This window comes from Podarcis melisellensis, assembly GCF_964234715.1.
Source record: "Podarcis melisellensis genome assembly, chromosome: 7".
In the NCBI taxonomy this organism is placed as follows: domain Eukaryota; kingdom Metazoa; phylum Chordata; class Lepidosauria; order Squamata; family Lacertidae; genus Podarcis; species Podarcis melisellensis.
In genome coordinates, this window is record NC_138539.1 from 47,478,214 (window position 1) to 47,493,480 (window position 15,267).

Genomic DNA, 15,267 nt, shown 5'->3' on the forward strand with positions numbered 1-15,267 from the left:
AATTTCTGACAGGTTATTTTGGTTCAAAAACATTCATTACTGTTTTATGTTATATAAAAACTGATATTTTATTAGGTTTGTATGATTTTACTGATTGATATGTATGAAAGTATAACAAGCCATTCAGCATTATCATTTGATTATTGCCTCTCTTTGCATAACCAGCAAAAAAGTGGCTTAATTTCCATTGCAGATTAAACCAAAATGTTGCATTTTCTTTAGAATCATTCAAACCAGTTCTATAAAACACAGTATCTTTATTTTTGTTCTTAAAGTTATTACCTCTACTGAAAGTGTCAATGTTAGAAAGTTATTTAAAAGCTAGGCATAGAAGATTCCCCCCACCCCTCAGTATCTTGTTTCATTTAATTGCGGGCTTGCAACAGTTGTATCATATTTCAAACAGGCTCTTGTGAATAAAGTATATTCTTTGAAATTGTTGCTTTATTCACTATTTATTTACTGTGGAAAAAATATGTAGTAAAAGGCCAATGCCATTTGGGTGTAGTGTCTATGCAACTCCCATTTTGGCTCAGGAGGTAACAAAATGAAATGAAAACCCTTACCTATTCAAGGTGAAGGCAGGAACCATCATCCTCACCCATTTGACTTCATGATATTATCACACATGGTGTGAGTCTCTTGATTCTCTTTGACCTCTCAGTGGCACTTGGTACCACCAACCACAGCATTCTTCTGGGACACCTGGCAGAACAGATCCTGGTGGCACTGTACTGAACTGGATCCTATCCTGAGGGGTAGGATCCAGAAGGTGGGTCTGGAGGACTATTTGGATTGTGGTTCATGGAGCTCTACAGGATTCCATTCTATCCCCTATACTTCATTAACATCTGCATGAAATCCTTGGGTTGAAGACATTTGGAGACTGGGATGTGAAGTCATCAGTACATTGATGAGGCCCAGCTGTTTCTCATTTGCATCTGATCCTAGGGAGGCAGTGGAAACACTGTTAGCTATGAAAGTCTGGATGGACTAGCGGAAGCAATCCAGACAAGACAGAAGTACTGTTGGCAGGCGGGCCACCAGAGGGAGGACAATGCTTCTTGCCTTTAGTCTTATTTGGCTTTGTGATGTCAAATCACCAGGAAACCCCTGCTATTTGGAGAATGATTGCAGGGCCAAAGGCACAGGTTAGGGAAACTGTTGATGCACCACCCATTCTGCTGACTAACAACTTCTCTGATAGTGATAGTGGTCCTGGGCCACTTCAACATCCACGCTGAGGATGTCTCAGGCCATAAGATTTCATGGCAAACATGGGACTATCTCAAATGGTCATTGGTCCAACACCCACTCAATTTGGCTCCAAATGGGAAGAGGAGTGGTCTGGAAGTTGAAGGGGTAGATACTGCCCCACTGTCATGGTCAGACCAATTTGTGGTGATGTTTGGTCTAGCTTTTCCCACCTCAGAGGTGGGGACCTGTTCAGATGGTGTGCCCTTGGAGGCTGATGGAATTTAATGGATTCCTGATGGCTCAGGAGGACTTCCCAGTGGAGAGAGCAAGTGCTCCTGTTGAAGCTTTTGTTTTACAGCAGAACAGTGAAGTGAGGACAGCAATTGAAACAATCATTTCTAAAGGATCTCTCTAGTGCAGGCATCCCCAACCTTCGGCTCTCCAGATGTTTGGGACTACAATTCCCATCATCCCTGACCACTGTTCCTTTTAGCTAGGGATCATGGGAGTTGTAGGCCAAAACATCTGGAGGGCTGCAGGTTGGGGATGCCTGCTCTAGTGCTATAGAGATTGCATTGCTCCCTGGGATTTCAAGTTTGATGAAGCAGACTGTGTGGATTTTTAATGGCTATATAGTAATAATTAAACTATTAGTTTGTCAGGTATTTAACAAAAAGACAAACGTAACAGTATTTGGCAAAGGGTAGGTATTTTTTATTGCACTGTATTCCAGTTATAGTTAAAATAACTTTTTCTTTTTCCTTCCTCTACACCTGTGGTTCCTAGTTAGTTAAGTACTGCAGACCCCTTGTTTTTCAAAAGTCAAGGCAAGCTTTTGAAAATGTTGATATCTCTTAGGTAGTTTTTGTTACGTGAATGGTGCCACAGACCCACTGGGGTTCTCAGACCACCAGTTGGAAACCACTGCTCTACGCGATCGTCTCTCAATTCTTTTGGAAGCTTGCTTAAATAATCTTCCTCACGAAATGCTTCGGACTTTTTCTTTTGAATGAAGTGTAGATATCCACTAGATGGCACTGTTTGATTGCACTGTTAAAGCAGCATATCTCAGAGGGATTATATAAGCAATTACAATTTGTAGCAAAATATATGGCAGTGGAAAAATTACAGCAACAAATCTACCATGCTCTCAACATTAAATCATCAGGAACATAATATGGCCTATGGCCAATATGGAAATAAAACTGAACCGAACCATTTCTCAAGTAGTAGAAATCATCAGGAACATAATAATGACATACCTGTACATAATGCTAGTATCCATCGGTAAAATGTTGTCCACAAAATGTGAGAAATATCCAGCTTACTATGAAATATTTCCCCTGCAAAATATGTGTGGATACACAATATAGAGATTGGCCACTTTCATGCTTATAGTACACGGGTGGAAATTGGTACCATGTATGCTGAATCAAGTTGAGTGTGGGTTTTTTTACAAGATTTATACCTCAGTAGTGAGAAGACAGGAAGTGGCCTTGCAGTTATGTGTTCTTTATGATGCTGAAGTTGCTTCCTGGTTCTCAAACCCTTATTTAACAAAGAGCTGTGTGAATAGCCTAAATCGTTTATTTGACTCAACACCACAAAACATGAATTATAATACCCCACATTGTGCACCTCCATCAGTGGGAAGCCCTCCCCTTTGAGGTACACCATTATTCTCGGGGGGGGGGGGGAATGTGTTGTTTCATGCAAAGCACATTAATGCACAAGAACCTCAGTCCACAATTATAAAAAACTAAGAACTGGGTCACTCTCAAATGATGCATGTATGCCAGCAGGGGAATGTCCCCTATGACATGCCACATAATTGAATCCAGCCCACTGCTATCTTCCTGAACAAGGCACGGTCAACTTTAGCAACTTCACAAGAAACTTCACAATTTCACATGTTAAATGAAATGTTTATTTAGTTTGTCTTGGGGGCATATATGGTTTGACTGGTTCATTTTCCAATTAGTCATCCTAATTATCACCTTTTTCCTTCTCAAATCAATGTTCATTGTCCTCTGACCTTAAGTGCTGGTTACTACAGTTGGGCAGTTTGTACATGAGTCCGTTTTTCATGCACACACATTCTGAAAGCTCACACTTGCAGGGTAGTAGACTGAGCACGGTCTCAGGTCCTGACAGGCCCTTCATCAAGGGTACAGCTAGGTGCTCAGTCGAACCTCTGACTTCCAACTTCCAGCCCCTCCCAACAGGCCTTGGTGTTTTTGAGTCCTGCTCTAAACACCTTTTCCATATCGCAGCCTGATAGTTTGCACATTGGGCATGTTTCATCAAACAATCCCTGCATGCTGGCAGTTGGTATTTCTCTACCTTTCAAGTACAGGTGGTACCTTAGATCACTGACATTCACTCCAGAAAGTTTGGGAGTATAAAGACAACATGAATCTGTCTCTAGTTTTTTTTCCATTATGTCAGCTTACAGATCCCACTCTTCCTCCAACTCATAAAATGTTTTCCAAAATTTTGCAGGGCATTTGACTATTTTTTAACAACAATAATAACATTAGCAATAACTTTTTATTTATACCCCGCCCACCTGGCTGGGTTTCCCCAGCCACTCTGGGAAGCTCACAACAGAATATTGAAAACACGATAAAACATCAAACATTTAAAACTTCCCTTCAGATGTCTTTTAAAAGTCAGTTGTTTGTTTCCTTGACCCCTGATGGGAGGGCATTCCACAGAGTGGGCACCACTACCGAGAAGGCGCTCTGCCTGGTTCCCTGTAACCTCACTTCTCGCAGGGAGGGAACTGCCAGAAGGCTGTCAGAGCTGGGCCTTTACTGGCAAATGCACTTGCAGGATCCTATCCAGTGTGTGCATGCTTCCTAATCAAAGCCCTACATACATCTCTACCAAGCCTTGAGGTGATTTTCCCAATGTCAGAGTGCTGCAAGTTGTACCACCTCATTTCAGGAACAATTGTGCCACAATTATGTCACAAAATTCTAGGCCAATACATACGTTTCAGCAAAGCAGAGCTCTATTCAGTAGCAAGGGATGCATGCAGACATAGTCCTGCATTCCCCTTCTTCATGCATACGCCAGGGAGAAGGCACCTCCTTGCTGCTGTCTTTTTTTATTTTACAGATTTCCCATTGACTGTCGTGAAGAGCACCTTCTCCCCCAGCTTCTCTCTATAATCTTTTTTCTGCCACTCATCATTTAGGAATGTGATCAGACTGGTATTGATGTTGCTTTCAGACAGAAATTTCTTCCACGGTCTTACAATTTGTGCATTGGTGATACTCTGTAGGCTATGTGCAGCCTCTTCACCTCTAAATGATCTTTCACAGCTTTTGATTGACACTGCTTGGTAAGTGTCAAACACAGCACCCTTTTACTGTTGCTCTCTTCCCTGATTGCCACTGAAGAAAACTGTTTATGCAACCTCTCCAAAGTCACTTTTCACCTTCTGCACTAGAGTTGCGTGGTTCATCCTCTTCTTCTGTGGCATTCCTCTTCAGTGAGTAAGCTATAATAATAATAATAAATAATAATAATAATAATAATAATAATAATAATAATAATAATAATAGCAACAATTTTATAATTTGTAGCCTGCCCCTCTGACTGCGATGCCTCAGCCACTCTGGGTGGCTTTGTCTGTCCTTCTATGTAATCCTTCTGCTGTTGACAAACTTCATAGCATTGGATCCAAAGGATGAGAGAGGATATCAGCCATCTGCAGATCATAGGCTTGTGCCATCAAAACAATGCTCCCAAATATTAAGACTAGGCAGACCCTCTCATTGAACTTCCCTCCTTGCTGAAATTCCAGTGCATGGCAAAGACATTTTTATTTCAACATTTTAAAGTGTTCTTATGAAGTTATGGTTAATTTGAACTGATTTTCTGCTTTAAGCCTATTGTACACTCCTTAAAGACTGTGGCATTAAAACAGTATTTCGAAGCTTTAACTTTTGTTTCACTTAATTAATTAAATTTCTGTCCTGTCCTTCTTCCCAAAGAAGCTACAAACAACAAAGTAGTAAAACAATACAATTTAAATTTTATATAGATATATAGATATCTCATTTTAAAAATAATTAGAAACATCTAAAAACATTTTAAAACAGTCACAAAACCTCACAGATAATAATTTCAAGACAGACAAACAGTACCTTTTTGGCATCAAATGCCTAGGTGCATAGGAATGTTTTAAATTCCCCCTAAATCTTAATATAGAGGGGGAGGGATAGAGGGGGAGGGAGGGAGGGAGGGAAGGAGGGAGACCAGGGAAGGCATTCCACAACATTCCACCAATGGGGCCTTCCCTGTCAATCATCAGGCCCACGATGCTTGATATTGGTGGGAAGCATTTTGTTACTTCAGGTACTTTGCTCCTGGACAGCTGACTAGGGTTGCCATATTTTGAAAAGTAAAAAAATCCAGACACAAAAGTTGTTGAGGGTTGTGTTGTTGTTTTTTAAGGAAAACAACACTGCCAATGAGGGTTATCATACGCCAGAAATTTCCCTTAGATTTTTGCAATTTTCACCTGGATTTTCCACTGCAGTATTCCGGCTATATCCGGGAAATTCCGAATGTATGGCAACCCTACCATTAGGCTGCTCCAACTCACTAACCAAGCAGCCGCATTCTGCACTAGCTGTAGCTTCTGGGTTGTCTAAAAAGGTAGCCCCATATAGAGTGTTTTGCAACAGTCCAGAGCATGGACAACTGAGGTCAGGCTATCACAGTCCATGAACAGCCACAGTTGTAGTTTACACAAATCAGGGCTGTGACCCAAATCTGCCCAAGTTGAATCAGGAGAATTTGGCAGGATCCAGACTAAATCAGCCCAGGTTGGCTCAGCCCAAGCAGAGTGATCTGGAATACAGCACCTCTTTCTTCCTTTGTTCTCCCCTCCTGAATTAAGGGCCCCTTTAGTGGGTGGACTCTCCATCCTTGAACAAAATTTCCTTCAGTTCATGGTACAAAAAATACAATATTGTGCTGCTGGATGTGGTTTCTTATTTTGTATAAGACAGTGGAAGAAATGCAGAGAACAGACATAATGAATGCAAAAAGCTGTCTGAACTGCTCATTAAAATATGGTTTCAGATAATCTGTTCAAACTGGAAGGTGCAATATTTGAAACCACGTTCTTCCCACTTGCTGGGCTGCATTCTGCTACAGTTTCTTGTTCCTTTTAATCTACATCTTGGGATCATTCTCAATGAAAAACAGTACGGACAAGAGAAGTAAAGATTTTCTGCCCTTTTCAAATTTTTGTTCTTTTTATTTTTACTTTCTTTTCTAATTACTAGGCTCCTATCTCTCTATGGCTTATCGCCCAGTTCTCCCATTGGCAACTTCTGATCAAAAGAGACTTTTGTTTTATAATTTGTCTCTTCAGAATATGGCCATGCACTTTTTCCTACCTGACAGAACTGGGCACTAATTAAAGAGAGAGGGAGATAACCAAGGAGAGTGGAACATTATATGACATGATAGACAAACCCTAAAGTGGTGCCTTTAGGAAGTCCGCTATCAGTATTTTTCTTTTTTCCAGAACCAGGGATGCAGACAAACCAGCAAGCTACAGTGACTGGTGGAGGATGAATGCCTTGAAAAATACGACTTGTTGAGAACTTGTCATATTTTGCTACAGTGGACCACTGGGATTCTCTCATCAATGTGTTATCTTTAGCTGGAGCTACTCGATAGTTTAAATATTAAAGGATGAACTGTCAGTATACTCTATTCAAGACAAAGCCATAATGGACTAAGTGGGACATGGTTTAATAGAGTCTGCCTGCAGTCTGTTGTTTTTTAAATGACTTATTGATATTCCAGAGTTTCTTTAACTTCTGCCTGTGAAATTTGTAGAGCAGTCATGACTCCGGGATTAACCCTATGAAGCAGCTTTGGTTACATTACTTCCATGCCTGTTCTTTTCATTCATTATTTCAATGAACTTGAGATGCAATTCGCTGAATCCACATCCTTTCTGGTCATACTGATTTGCTCCTTTTTCAAGTTTTTTGTTTTATGAGGAACAAACATCAAGTCTAGGGTGCTTTCAGTTTAAGAAACATGCAGTTGTTTTAAACTTAATACCAGCTAGAATTAGATTGTATTTGCTCAATTAATTTTCAACTTCTCTTTCATTTTCTCTGCCCTCAGGGCATCATGGTCCAAAGGAAAGGGATGGGAAGGGAACTGGAAGTCAGAAGTTGGTACTGAACTGTAGTGTGACTCCAGGCAAACTGTTCAGAATGGCTTTGTCTTCCAACCATATAGAAAGTGTTATCACTTGTATACCTACGTGCCTGTAAAAGGGTGGTTTGGTTTTGTTAAGTGAAAATCTGTTGATAACATATTCTTTTCTCAGAGCATTAGGCTGTGTTTCGTTTTTGGAATAGGAGTCCCAGCTGCATAGCAAAATGTGATTTATCTCTCCATGGTAGTTGCCTGTGGTCAAACACTATCTGAAATAAGCAGGTGCATTCCTGCTTATTTTAATCAAATCGGTCAACTTGATTGTCTTCATTCAGATCTGTACGATCCTTTCAAAGTTAAGCACTTTTATACCCAAAGGAAGTAATTGCGGGTTTTAACTGTGCTGACTTTTAGAAATTGTTACCAGTGCAATCTTATACATGTCTATTCATAAACAAGGTCCATTGAGTACAGTGAAGCTTATTCCCAGGTAAGTGGGTGTAGGATTGTAGTCAGAAAAAAATCCATTTGCAATATCATGAACCCACAAAAACTTGGGAGTAAAGATGAAATTTGGGGCACCATACCAGTACACAGTTCTTTCTTGCCATTTTAATGGGGAAGCAGAAGTACACATGTCCCTGAATTCACCTCCGAAAATGGCATCCTGGATTATTTTTGAATTTGAATAAAATTGAATCCAAAAATAAAATTTATGTGTGGATTTCCCTCTTTTTTAAAAATTGCAGCTGTAGATATTAAAGTTATTATGAAAGTTGTTCCTCAGCTGAATAAACAGTACTGGGAGAGGGGAGGGGATCATCCTCTCTCCATGTTTTTTATAGTTACTCTTCCTAATTGTCCTGCTGCTACCTCATGCTCCAGATATCCAAGAAAGCTGACATGGTAAAGTTATATACAGCACTGCAGTGACCTCTTTGCAATGAGGATGCGTATCTCTCCAATAAAGCCCCAGACAAAATGACAGTGACAGCTGCCTCGTGGCATTCAGCTTGAATGGAACAGGTTTGCTCAGAAGTGTCAGTCGCCAGCGTGTCATGACAGCAGATAGCACCAAGGAAAACATCTTTAAGCCCCATCCTGGAAAAGTGAAACTTCTTTCAGCAGCTGCAGAGGCTGTTTAGCAGGAAAGGTGCTCTTCAAAGTCTTTGCACTTCTTCTTGGGTTGATCTTCTTTTATGAAACTCCTGAAAGCTGAAACCTTTTGCCAGGTGTTAGTTGCAGAAGCCCATAAAACAAAATCTCCCTCAGCAGAAGCAGCAAAGCTGGAGGTTTTATGGGTGGAAGGAACTCCAAGAACCAGGAGAAGAAAAGCACGATGCTGTTGAAGAGGAGTCAGAAGTTACCTCTGTGGGAAGACGCTCTCCTCTCTGGGAAAGACCCAAGAGCACTCTTGAAGCGTGGACTGCAGTATGTCAGCTTGAGCCTCATCATGAAAGGGATGACAAGGACGCCTGACTTTTTGTGGGGATTGCCACAGGTCCAGAAACTGAACCTCTCCCACAACCAGCTGGTGGTCCTTCCTCCTGCTTTGGCAAAACTTGACAGGTTGGTGGTGCTGAACCTGTGTGGGAATCGCATGAGGTCTCTGCCGAAAGAGATTGGGCTACTCAGGAACCTGAAGGTTTTATTTGTCAACATGAATTGCTTGACGGAAGTACCGGCCGAACTCGGACACTGCAAGAAGCTGGAAGTGTTGAGCCTCTCTCACAACTGCATCTCCCATCTCCCTTCGAGCATCACAGACCTGATAAACCTGCGAAAGCTGAACCTCAGCAACAATCGGTTCATTTACATTCCCCTAAGTGTTTTTGCGTTGCGGAATTTAGATTTTCTACATGTAGGCTGCAACAAGCTTGAAAACATTGGAGACAGTATCCAATTTCTAGTCAACCTGCAGATCTTGATTGCTGATTATAACAAGATTCGCAGCTTGCCAAGGTCTATCTGCTCAGTCACTGCTCTTGAACTGCTAAATGTTGATTACAATTCCATTCAAATGCTTCCAGATGAACTCTATTTGCTGCGCCGATTGCCAAAAATTGCTTGGAATCCAATGGATAAGGGGCTACACATTGTGCACAACCCTTTGTCCAAGCCACTGCCACAGATTATAGATGGAGGACTGAATGCACTCTACAGCTATCTCAGAGATAAAAACGAGCTCCCATAAATGTACACTTTGCTTGGGATAGACCTGGTGGCCATGTCTCAACTGAGTTCTTTAATAGTTCTGTTCAGTAGCTTTTACTGCACTCATCAAGAGTTGGAGTACGGTTGCAATATTTCCCCCCACCTGAGCAAGTACATTGACTTTATGTTGACTGTGCAATGGATGTATTTTCCAAATAGTATGTATCCTTGCAGTGCTGAGGTATCCTTTAGGATGGCAGGGGGTGAGGAGGAACCCCAGGGATTGACATATTTCTCTTTATTCAGCTGTAATCAGATTAATACAGAGCCAACAGCAGTTTCAGGCTTTTCCCACCTGTCAGATTTCAATAACATTAATATAAAGCATATTGATGTAGTGTGATGTGATGGTCTTGTGAAGTTCAGTGGCACTTTAAACTCCTGTTTAGTGTCTTGTACCAAGGGCGGGGGGGGGGGGGGATGCTATAGAAATCCTAACCACAAGAAGCTGAACTGATTCCTTAGGAAGAAAGCGTGATCTGGTTACAAAGCAATGTGTTTTTGTTCCGTGACCTATTCCGCGTTATCTGTTACTACATTCTGGCTGTGGTTCAGTCCAATTAATTTTCCAGTGTGTTTGATCCTAGACAAGCAAGTTGCTACCTAAAAAGATATTGTAGAAAGAGGTGGTGAATAAATCTTGCAGCAATTGAGAAAAATGTCCAGAATGGAAACAACTAGTACCTCAAAATCTTGAAGCAGGGATTAGGTAACGTACATCACAACAAGTACTTGATGGAATGTATAGTTGCTTGTGATGTGAGTAGTGGGGGCATGGCCAGATCCACACCCCTTGTCAATGGGGCTTCTGCATGAGAACCGCCCAGTTCTCTGCCCAGGTGTATAGAAATGGTGAGCCAAACAGCTATTTTTTATGAGGAGAAACCTTCTAAGGCTTGAAGTCATTCCTTGCCTCCTTTCTTAAATTTTTGGCCTGGGCGCATCTCATATGATGCCTGTCTGAGGTGGTTCTACCTAGCGTCCTTGTGGAAATGTATTTCATGAATGTTTTCTAAAGAAGCAATAGGTTACCTGCCTTTCTCATAAATCCAAAATGCAGGGCTATCCCTTCACCTATTGTATAGGCTAGGTCCCTAACAGCTAGGAAAAGCGGAAAAGGAAAAATCTGGCAATTGACCAGAACTTATCTATCTGGGACAGTTGTGAATGTAACTTTTAACTTCATGACAGCTATTTTAAAAAGAAAACCTTCACTTCAGAAGCAGGAATTTGTATCTGTGAAATGCACTTTTAAAACCGATGTCGTCAGCAGCTTCTGCAGTTTCGGTGCACAAGATGTAATGATGCAGAACGGGGTATATTGCCTGAGAATGTTGTGCTAATGGAATACCTCAAAAGTGAGCAGGCTGCCCAGATTGTAGAGGATGTAAACTTGATTTGCATCTCACTTTGGAGCTATTTGTGAAGGGAAATTCAGGAGTCCTAAATATACTTCTTCAGCAGTTTCTGGCTCCCTGGATGCAATTAAGGAGAAAAAGAAGGCATATGAGACTGAGGAATAGTATCTGCAAAAAAAGAAAGAAAGAAGTGTCATGTAATTAATCAACTCAGGTTGCAACCCCTCTGCACACTTCCTGGGGAATAAGCTGTATTGTACTCAGTGATACTCACATCATACATAGGATTGAATTATCAATGCCTGATTAATGCAACATACAATACAAAAATCCACTGGGTATTTTGCTATATATTTGGGGCACAATGCCACCAAATCCAGCACTTTGTAAATCCGATTGATTTCAAGGTCAAATATTTCATCACTGTCTCATTGAAATCAGTGGGGCTTAAAATAGTTTATCTTTGGTTGGGTGCCCTTAATATCTCCTTTACATCTCTTCTTACAAAACATATATATAGGGATGTATTTGGGTTTTTATGGCTCTGTATCTTGAAATAAACATACAGTGAGCTACTACATTTAATATATAGCAAAGGGGAAACACACAGAGAGACCTGAAGGCTGATGGACTGAGAAATGGATTGAGAAAACTCTTGTTTTGACAGAGTTTCCTGGTAGCACTTATGTCAGTGCAACAAATGACATTGAAGGTGGTGAGTCCTATGGCAAACAAGCCCTAAGGGGCACAACCGAAAGAACTGGATATGTTTAGCATGAAAAAGAGAAGCGTAAGGAGAAGCATGAAGAGCAATGCCACCAGAAAGAAGGCAAAGACTTGAGTTCTGCTGCCTAAAAGAGACTTAGCCAACTTAATGGGCTTATGTTGGGATAGAAGATTTTGGCTGAAGAGAAACTTATTGAGAGTAAGAGCAATTCTACAATGGAACCAATTCTCTCTCTCTCTGTCTCTCTCTCTCTTCACTGTCCAGACCTTTTAAATCTACTAGTTTCATTTATCTGTATGCTAATGTATGTCCTGCTGCTTATTTTTAATGCTGGTTTTATTATGTAAATATGGCTTTTCAGTATTTTCATGTAAGATCAAGAGCCTGGCTGAAAAGTGGGGTCACATCAAGAACATTTTTAAAAAGCACATGAGCGTACACTATTTATACATACAAATGGGTTCTAATTTTAAGGATGATAATTGTACTTAAAATATCCATCTCAAATGTCTGAATGTTGGCTCTTGTATGCCATTGTTGACAGTTATATGTTAAGGGGTTGTTTTTTTTACAGAGTAATCCAATCCGTGTCTACTCAGAAGCAAATGCCACTGAGTTCAGAAGGGGCTTGCTCCCAGGTTAGGGAGTTTAGGATTGCATCATTTGTACATTTGATGCTGTCACATTAATCACTGGGCCGGGGAGATATCTGTTTATCAGCTAATAAGGATTAGGCAATAGAAGTTAGTTATGATATGATTTGGCTGTGATATCTCCCCATTGTAATTTGTATGGCAGCTTAAGAGAAATTGGCACTGCAGGAATGTTTAGGGTTCTGTTTCACAAGATGAAAAACAGCAGATGGTACAAGGAAAAGATCCCCAGACAGTAGCTAATCTATCTGAAAAAATCAAAATAGTGAGATGTGTGGATAAAGAAGGGAATAGAATATAAAGCGGAACACCAGTATTTTGAAAGTGATGATGGTGCAGAATAACAATAATATTTCCCTTGTCCTAATAAAACAGTTTAACTGGATGAAGCACTAAAATATAAACAATCTTCCTGTAAAGGGGAGGAATCCCAGGATTATAGCTGCAATACTATACAGAATTACCTGGGAGTGCTCCCTACTGAACACAGCGAGACTTACATCTGTGTAATTATGCATGGGACTGCACTGTTAACAGCAAACCAGATAACTGGAACTGCACATTTGCACGTTCCAGCACATTTGTAATGAGGCAAATTATCCCCTCACATTAGCACTGAGCCCTGCTTCATTTTGTCCACCGCCATCCCAACCTCCCGGCAGAGCCAAACTGCATGTATGCATTGGTCTGGGGCAATACCAGTTTGAGAGCATTCCCAGGAAACAGGACAGAACTGGCCATACATAGGGTTGTGCTTCACTGTAAGGAAGCGATGGGGAACATTTGGCCCTCCACATGTTGTCGGATTCAATTCTCATCAGCACCAACCTGCATGACCAATGGTCAGGAATGATGAAAGGTGTAGTAGCACAACAACATCTGGAGACCCATGGGTTCTCTTTGCCTAGTTTAAAAAAAGAACTAAAGCAGAACTGGGGAACTGGTGCCCTCCTCCCCTGATGTTACTGGACTACAAGCCCCATCATCCCTGACCATTGGGCATGCTGGCTGGTGGGAGTCAGAACCCAACAATAGCTGGAGGGCCAAGGGTTTTCCAACCTGGTTTAATGCCTAAATTTAATAATAAACAAGTCTGCATGGAAAAAAATGTTTCTTATTTTTTAGTTCCTCAACCTAATTTTTAAACTAGACATACTACGCACGTTTCACATAGAAAACTACTGAGATTTTGGTATAAATAGTTGTTGGGGGATTTGAAAGAAGGGCATAAAAATCTCCTGGTATTCACATCAAAATTTCAGTAGTTTGCAAATGAAATGTGCCTTGTATTTCTAGTTAAAAACACAGATATTTCCTCATCCTCAGTTTCAAAAATTATAACTGCTACAGGAACATGCAAAACAATGTAGGATAGTGTGCGATACTCTTTGGTTTATGCATATGAACTGCAGTTCTGCTCAATTAATTTTTAATTCCCTTATTTCATTGGGATTTAAGCTACATAACTGCAATCAGGATTGCAGGCTATATAACAGAAGCCTTTTGGCATGCAAACCCACATCGTATTTCCAAATCTTTTGCTTTAACTACTGTCTACGATGCTGAAATCCCCTTTCTTGATGAATCCTCTTTTACCCAGGAACAGTAAGCCCAACGTGTTGTATCAATATTTACTCTTCTAATAAGAGAAGAATTAAAAGGAAGAAAGAATGACTCGCAAGCATTTACATGATACTCAGGTAGGCACATTTCATTTTTAAAAAAAGGAACAAGCCTTTTACTGCATCATAATTCTGTATTCCCCATAGCTTGGGAATGTTGTTTATTATTGTGCTAAAATAATTGTAGAAAATTATATTTGTTCTCCTTAAGGCTATAAACACAGTCTATTAATGCAAATATGCATGATTAGCACTTAAATAATAAAGGAGAAAAGATCATAAATATATACATTTTTCTAAATATGAAGTGCTTCCAGTAATAGAATGAACCCTGGTGTCACAGTGGAAATCTAAGAGCCTCTTCTTTCTAATAGTGTGAAATTTCCATTTATAGCTGTGATAGGGTATGAGATGTTAAGCCTATCCCACGCACAAGATTAAATGTTCTCAGTGCTGGTTGGAGTAGAATGCATGAAAGTGAGATACATTTACCTGCAAGCTCTATTATGGATGCGAATACATGTTTATTAGTTGGTTCTAAGGAATGACTCTAGGCAGCAAGTGTATTTAAAACCCCAAGAGCAGAGTGATTAGCAAGAAAAGTCAAAATAGAAAAAATTTGCTTTAACGCATCTTATGGGTTGAGTATGCAAGATACACATATAAGTAAAACCATATGGCTGATTTTCGTGTTTTGACTCTGGTGCTGAGTTTTTAAACTCCAAACTCAGGAGGGAAGACAATGCCCAGACAGTGGATTTAAACTCTTGTCTCAAATGTATTAAGGATGAACAAAGGAAATTCAAAACAGGGAAAGGCTCAGTGAAAGAACTATTATATCACAGGCTCTATGAACTTGTCCAGGTAGATTTGCCACTCAGTTTAATGTGGTGATTAATACTTAGACTAAGTTCACATTAGGGACATGGGTGGCGCTGTGGGTTAAACCACAGAGCCTAGGGCTTGCCGATCAGAAGGTTGGCGGTTCGAATCCCTGCGACAGGGTGAGCTCCCGTTGTTAGGTCCCAGCTCCTGCCCACCTAGCAGTTCGAAAGCATGCCAGTGCAAGTAGACCTTCCGACAGGAAGGTAAATGGTGTTTCCATGCGCTGTTCTGGTTCGCCAGAAGCAGTTTAGTCATGCTGGCCACATGACCCAGAAGCTGTACGCCGGCTCCCTCGGCCAATAAAGCAAGATGAGAGCTGCAGCCCAGAGTCGGTCACAACTGGACCTAATGGTCAGGGGTCCCTTTACCTAAGTTCACATTAGCAGCTTCAAATGCTGTGAGGTAATTTC

At 40.7% G+C, this 15,267-nt stretch overlaps 1 protein-coding gene across 1 annotated transcript; it reads left to right on the forward strand.

The window, feature by feature from the left end:
* The first annotated feature begins 8,250 nt into the window (after positions 1 to 8,250).
* On the forward strand, positions 8,251 to 15,028 carry LRRC30 (leucine rich repeat containing 30). The gene is made up of 2 exons (XM_081918124.1): positions 8,251 to 12,335; positions 13,951 to 15,028. The coding sequence occupies exon 1, from the start codon at positions 8,696 to 8,698 to the stop codon at positions 9,590 to 9,592; it is 897 nt and encodes a 298-aa protein (XP_081774250.1). The 5' UTR covers positions 8,251 to 8,695; the 3' UTR covers positions 9,593 to 12,335; positions 13,951 to 15,028.
* Positions 15,029 to 15,267: the final 239 nt, after the last annotated feature.

Excerpts from the sequence above, each read along its gene's own strand:
- LRRC30 (XM_081918124.1), top strand. The coding sequence starts at position 8,696 with ATGGGTGGAAGGAACTCCAAGAACCAGGAGAAGAAAAGCACGATGCTG.